Genomic DNA, 7603 nt, shown 5'->3' on the forward strand with positions numbered 1-7603 from the left:
GGAAAAAGCAAGAGAGTTCCAGAAAAACATCTATTTCTGCTTTATTGACTATGCCAAAGCCTTTGACTGTGTGGATCACAATAAACTGTGGACAATTCTTCAAGAGATGGGCATACCAGACCACCTGACCTGCCTCTTGAGAAACCTGTATGCAGGTCAGGAAGCAACAGTTAGAACTGGACATGGAACAGACTGGTTCGAAATAGGAAAAGGAGGATGTCAAGGCTGTATGTTGTTACCCTGCTTATTTAACTTATATGCAGAGTACATCGTGAGAAACACTGGGCTGGAGGAAGCACAAGCTGGAATCAAGATTGCCGGAAGAAGTACCAATAACCTCAGATATGTAGATGATACCACCCTTATGGCAGAAAGAGAAGAATTAAAGGGCTTCTTGATGAGGGTGAAAGAGGAGAGTGAAAAAATTGACTTAAAGCTCAACATATAGAAAACTAAGGTCATAGCATCTGGTCCCATCACTTCAAGGGAAATAGATGGGGAAACAGTGGCTAACTTTATTTTCGGGGGCTCCAAAATCACTACAGATGGTAACTGCAGCCATGAAATTAAAAGACACTTACTCCTTGGAAAAAAAGTTATGACCAACCTAAACAGCATATTAAAAAGCAGAGACATTACTTTGTCAACAAAGGTCTGTCTAGTCAAGGTTATGGTTTTTCCAGTGGTCATGTATGGATGTGAGAGTTGGACTGTGAAGAAAGCTGAGTGCCGAAGAATTGATGCTTTTGAACTGTGGTATTGGAGAAGACTCTTGAGAGTCCCTTGAACTGCAAGGAGATCCAACCAGTCCATTCTAAAGGAGATCAGCCCTGGGATTTCTTTGGAAGGAATGACGCTAAAGCTGAAACTCCAGTACTTTGGCCACCTCATGTGAAGAGTTGACTCACTGGAAAAGACTGATGCTGGGAGGGATTGGGGGCAGGAGGAAAAGGGGACAACAGAGGATGAGATGGCTGGATGGCGTCACCGACTCGATGGATATGAGTTTGAGTGAACTCTGGGAGTTGGTGATGGACAGGGAGGCCTGGCGTGCTGCGATTCATGGGGTCACAGAGTCGGACACAACTGAGCGACTGAACTGAACTGAAGTGAGAGTTAATGCATTATTAGCAATTATGAATATATACACTAAATGATATATTTTTATATTATATGTAAAATGAAGGTATTTATTTATTTATGCAGTTTCCTTTAATCCTTTTGGGAATAAGCTAAACCTTAACTGAAATAAATGTTAGTGTGGAGTAGATCAGAGCTTTACAAACTTCAATATGCAAATCAATCACCTAGGGATCTTGTTAAAAACGAAGATCCTGATTCACTATGTCTGGGACAAGGCCCAAGTTTCTGCATTTCTAACAAGCTCTCAGGTGATGCCGATGCAGCTGTTCCTCAGACCACATTTTGAGAAGCAAGGGTAGAGACAACACATTCAAATCACAGTCCCTAATTTAATTTCTAAAGGCACTCCTATATCCCAAATGTCACTTTTTATGGAATAGCAGTGCACTGAATATGCCAGGAAATTTGGAAAACTCAGCAATGGCCACCAGACTGGAAAAGGTCAGTTTTCATTCCAATCCCAAAGAAGAGCAATGCCAAAGAATGCTCAAATTACTGTACAATTGCACTTATTTCACATTACCAAGATTATGCTCAAAATCCTTCAAGTTAGGCTTCACCGGTACATGAACTGAGAACCTCTAGATGTGCAAGCTGGATTTAGAAAAGGTAGAGAAACCAGAGATGAAACTGCCTACATCTGTTGGATCATAGAAAAGGCAAGACAATTCCAAAAGCACATCTACTTTAGTTTCAATGATTATGCTAAAGCCTTTGACTATGTGGATCACTACAAACTAGAAAATTCTCAAAGAGATGGGAATACCAGATCACCTTACCCGTCTCCTAAGAAACCTGTATGCAGGTCAAGCAGCAACAGTTAGAACTGGACTTTGAACAACTGACTGGTTCAAAGTTGGGAAAAGAGTACATCAATGCTATGTATTGTCACCCTGCTTATTTAACTTATATGCAGAGTATATCATGCGAAATGCCAGGCTGGATGACTCACAAGCTGGAATCAAGACTGCCAGGAAAAATATCAACCTCAGATATGCAGATGATGGTACTTTAATGACAGAAATCGAAGAGGAACTAAAGGGCTTCTTGATGAGGGTGAAAGAGGAGAGTGAAAAGGCTGGTTTAAAACTCAACATTCAAAAAACTAAGATCATGGCACCCGGTCCCATCACTTCATGGCAAATAGATGGGGAAACAATGGAAACAGTTGCAGATTTTATTTTCTTGGGCTCCAAAATCGTGGACGGTGACTGCAGCCATCAAATTAAAAGACACTTGCTCCTTGGAAGGAAAGCTATGATAAACATAGACAGCATATGAAAAAGCAAAGACCTCACTTTGCGACAAAGGTCTATATAGTAAAAGCTATGGTCTTTTCAGTAGTCATGTACAGATGTTGAGAGTTGGACCATAATGAAGGCTGAGAGCTAAAGAACTGATGCTTTCAAACTGTGGTGCTGGAGAAGATTCTTTAGAGTCCCTAGGACTGAAGAAGATCAAATCAGTCAATCCTAAGGGAAATCAATCCTGAATATTCATTGGAAGGACTGATGCTGAAGCTGAAGCTCCAAAACTTTGGCCCCCTAATGCAAAGAGATGACTTGTTGGAAAAGATTTTGATGATGAGAAAGATTGAAGGCAAAAGGAGAAAAAGGCGGCAGAGGGTGAGGTAATTAGATAGAGCGTCACCAACTCAGTGGACATGAATTTGAGTAAACTTCAGGAGATAATGAAGGACAGGGAAGCCTGGTGTGATGTAATCCAGGGTTGCCAAGAATCAGACATGACTTGGCAAGTAAACAACAATTACTAGTTTGAGCTGGGTGGATGGTTTGTATGGACAAATGAGTTGCCGTCTTTGCTCGTAATTTATGTATATGTAAGTTTGTTCCTTCATATGAAATTATCATATTCACATACACGCCCACACATATATGCATATGATAATCTTCTCAAATGAAGACCAAACTTGAAAAAAATTCTGCGGGTTCGTTTAAGTATTGATTTATTTGGCTGTGTTAGTTCTTAGCTGCAGCAAGCAGGCTTCTTTGTAGTAGTGGTGTGCGGCCTCTAGGGCATGCAGGCTCAGTAGTCATAGTGTACAGGCTTAGTTGCCCCACTGCATGTGGGATCTTACTTCCCTGACCAGGGATCAAACCCACATCCCCTGCATTGGAGGGCAGATTCTAAACCACTGGACCATCAGGGAAGTTCCCCCCAAACTAACTTCATACAGCTGACCCTTGAACAACACAGGTTTGAACTGCAGAGGTATACTTATCCATGGATCCCCCCTCCCACCCCGCAACAGTGAATACTATGTGGTACTGTATATTCTGTGGTTGGTCGAATTCTTATATTTTCCTTCTCACACTTTCAGGGTTTATTTTTACCTTTTGGAGACCAGGATTATCCGAGAGAAGCACTTTTGACATGAAGGATATATAAAACTAGAATTCTGGAGAGCAAGAACTGAGGCAAGAAGAAATTTTCTTCTTCTATTCATGTGTTCCCACTGTGGCCTGCAAAACAAAGTAGCCGTGGGATGAATGGCAAATCTTTAACAGCATGTGAATAACTCATTTCTTAGGAAAATCACCTAACCTTCACTACAAAGTCAATAGATGGTTTTGTAGTAAGTGTCAGGATATTGGAAAACTAGTTTTCTTTTTCTACATAGTTAAGAAAGTAAGACTTAAAACAGAGTAGCTCAAGCAAATATTGGGTTTTTGAGTAAATGTTCTACCCTGGTAATTCAAGAAAGGTATCATTTAACTTATTTCAACATCTTTAAAGAAGAGCTATACAGAACTTGTTTCTACCATTATCAGGAAAGAACGTTAATGAACTTACATGAATGTTTAAACCTGACCTGGTGGGAAACAGTTCTTTTTAGTGGGAAAATATCACTTCAGTAGATTTCGGTATTTGGGCTGGGTACATTTTTATACAACCTGAAGAGGGGAAAAAAAGACATTTTAGAGTGTACAAATAGAAAAATAAAAATCAAAGGAGAGTTCAAAGTGCTTTATGAGCCTTGTATAAAACACATCAGAGAAATAAAACAATAAAATAGCAATTCACCTCTTTTATATTTTCTTTTTAAAAATTCAAATGTTGGTTTATCAAAAATTTTAAAACTGATTAGTTTGTATATAGCATAATGTAAATGCTCTGAAATAAACATATCCATGGATGTTCAAGGTAAAGCTATGTCAATAAATTTTCAGTTGTAAACATGTGGCAAAAGCTTTCAAATTCTGAAAATTGGTGAAATGTTCTGAGACTGGCATCAGTAAATTTTGATAAAGTGAAAGTCATTAGTTTAAAAATCATAAAAAAATCTTTTACATATAGCTCATCCTGAGGATGATCACAAATTTATAAGTGTGATTTTGGAATGGATATCTTAAAAGTGACACTAATCCTGTCTATCAACCATAATATTTCTGTGAAAATAAAATCTTGCCACCGAAGGCAGTAAGATGGAAACTTACAAAGATTATAGATAAATGGATTTACATAAATCACTGATTTATGTTATTAAACGGGGCATAGGAAACAAAAAAAAAAAGAAAAAGCAAAGACATTTCACCCTGCTTAATTCTTGTTGAAGTCCTTGCTTTTGTACCCTTAGGTATACATGACTAATAAGGTTCTTCCAAAAGCAGATATGTATTCCTAGATTCGGCTGTCACCTTAGGCCACATGGCAATCTCTAAGGATAAGGTAGAGGAGGTGACATAGTAGAAAGGCAGGCCAGAGAACACTGCTGTTATTAGTACTACTGACTTCAAGTTCCTTCTTGCCAAGTGGCAAATGATGGAATGTATGTCAGTAAAGGTATCTTTTCCGAATATCTCTAAAATCCAGTTTGGGTACAGTGTTAATATGGTGGTACAGCTACCTATGTGCTTAAAAGTGAAGTGTTAATTGTTCAGTCATATCTGACTCTTTGCAACCCCATGGACTGTAGACCGCCAGGCTCCTCTGTCCATGGGATTCTCCAGGCAGGAACACTGGAGTGGGATGCCATTTTCTCCTCCAGGGAATCTTCCTGACCCAGGGATTGAACCTGTATCTCCTGCACTGCAAGCAGATTCTTCACCATGAGCCACAACAGAAGCCCATATATGAGCTAGGGGAGATAAAACAGGGCAAAACTCCCTCCTGAAAATGTGGTCTTTTATCTGCTTAAAATCTTGTAGTTTGAAATGAAGCTTCAATTCCCCACAATGCCTGTAAGGCCTTAGCTCATCTAGTACCACCTCTTTGACCTCACTTTGTCCCACTTGCCGTCTTTAATCACAACATTTCAAGCCATGCCAGCCTTCTTTCTGCTCCTTAAATGCACAAAATAACTTCTCTTTTCAGGCTTCTGTTCTTACTTTTCTCTTTGTCTATAAAGCTTTTCCCTTAGTTCTTCAAATAGTTGGCTCTCATTCTCGTCATTAAATCTTTAACATTACCCTGTAGAGAGCCCCTTTTCATTTCAATACTCTCTTCTGCTTGGTTTCCATGATATCATCCATTTTACTCCTTTATTGTACTAATCACACTTTTGATATATGCCATCATGAAAATGTATATATCAGACGATACATGCTCCTTTGTTTCTGTTAGTTCTACCCTCATTAGTCTGAAAGTTTCATGAAGATAGAGGCCTGGTCTATCAAGTCACCAGTAAATGAAAAACATATATAAGCAGAAATATTTGGAAATTAATTTCTAAATTAGTTGTGCAAGCACTAATTGCTATATTTTTAAAGGCAAGAAATTGGTTAAATTGTTATTATTTAAGGGTTTATTGCCCTCTAGTGGAGAAATTAGTATGTTCAGAAAACTATAATAATGGTAAATTTGAAAACTGAAATGAAAAAGGTCATTAAGGTATTTTTATTATTTGCGTTTCACTTGGTAAACTCAGCAAATGGCAAAAAGACTTTCCATCCATTGGCAGTGGACAAATATGAAATCAGATCCTTTAAGGCAGTCACTATTAGTCATTCCAAGTACTGCATTTTGGACTCTTTTGTTGACCATCATGGCTACTCCATTTCTTCTAAGGGATTCCTGCCCGCAATAGTAGATATAATGGTCATCGGGGTTAAATTCACCATTCCAGTCCATTTTAGTTCGCTGATTCCTAGAAGGTCAACGTTCACTCTTGCCATCTCCTGTTTGACCACTTTCAATTTGCCTTGATTCATGGACCTAACATTCCAGGTTCCTATGCAATATTGCTCTTTACAGCATGGGACCTTGCTTCCATCACCAGTCCCATCCACAACTGGGTATTGTTTTTGCTTTGGCTCCATCCCTTCATTCTTTCTGGAGTTATTTCTCTACTGATCTCCAGTAGCACATTTTACCTGGGGAGTTCCTCTTTCAGTATCCTATTATTTTGCCTTTTCATACTGTTCATGGGGTTCTCAAGGCAAGAATACTGAAGTGGTTTGCCATTCCCTTCTCCAGTGGACCACATTCTGTGGCCCAACCACTAACGCTGAAGAAGCTGAAGCTGAATGGTTCTATGAAGACCTACAAGACCTATTAAAACTAACACCCAAAAAAGATGTCCTTTTCATTATAGGGGACTGGAATGCAAAAGTAGGAAGTTAAGAAACACCTGGAGTAACAAGCAAATTTGGCCTTGGACTACGGAATGAACCAGGGCAAAGGCTAATAAGAGTTTTGCCAAGAGAACGCACTGGTCATAGCAAAAACCCTTTTCCAACAACACAAGAGAAGACTCTACACATGGACATCACCAGATGGTCAACACCGAAATCAGATTGATTATATTCTTTGCAGCCACAGATGGAGAAGCTCCATATAGTCAGCAAAAACAAGACCGGGAGCTGACTGTGGCTCAGATCATGAGCTCCTTATTGCCAAATTCAGACTTAAATTGAAGAAAGTAGGGAAAACCACTAGACCATTCAGGTATGACCTAAATCAAGTCCTTTATGATTACACAGTGGAAGTGAGAAATAGATTTAAGGGCCTAGATCTGATAGACAGAGTGCCTGATGAACTATGGATGGAGGTTTGTGACACAGTACAGGAGACAGGGATCAAGACCATCCCCATGGAAAAGAAATGCAAAAAAGCAAAATGGCTGTCTGGGGGAGGCCTTACAAATAGCTGCGAAAAGCAAAGGAGAAAAGGAAAGATATAAGCATCTGAATGCAGAGTTCCAAAGAATAGCAAGGAGAGATAAGAAAGCCTTCCTCAGCGATCAATGCAAACAAATAGAAGAAAGCAATAGAATGGAAAAAACTAGAGATCTCTTCAAGAAAATTACAGATACCAAGGGAACATTTCACACAAATATGGGCTCGATAAAGGAAAGAAATGGTATGGACCTAACAGAAGCAGAAGATATTAAGAAGAGATGGCAAGAATACACAGAAGAACTGTACAAAAAAGATCTTCACGACCCAGATAATCACGATGGTGTGATCACTGACCTAGAGCCAGACATCCTGGAATGTGA

The 7603-nt window shown here is 39.3% G+C and overlaps 1 protein-coding gene across 3 annotated transcripts in view; it reads right to left on the reverse strand.

The window, feature by feature from the left end:
* Window positions 1-7603, reverse strand: part of DDIAS (DNA damage-induced apoptosis suppressor) — a 22624-nt gene that overhangs the window by 10020 nt on the left and 5001 nt on the right. For 2 of the 3 annotated variants that reach the window (XM_010853221.1, XM_010853222.1), the window contains exons 2-3: window positions 3958-4058; window positions 3498-3626 (exon numbers count right to left, since the gene is read on the reverse strand). In XM_010853221.1, coding sequence (XP_010851523.1) covers window positions 3498-3626; window positions 3958-3959 — 131 coding nt within the window. In that variant the 5' untranslated portion in view covers window positions 3960-4058. The remainder of the gene's footprint in view (window positions 1-3497; window positions 3627-3957; window positions 4059-7603) is intronic. The other variant, XM_010853223.1, reaches the window with a different exon arrangement.

The sequence above is a fragment of the Bison bison genome, unplaced genomic scaffold (assembly GCF_000754665.1).
Source record: "Bison bison bison isolate TAMUID 2011002044 unplaced genomic scaffold, Bison_UMD1.0 scf7180017864324, whole genome shotgun sequence".
Taxonomy (NCBI): Eukaryota; Metazoa; Chordata; class Mammalia; order Artiodactyla; family Bovidae; genus Bison; species Bison bison.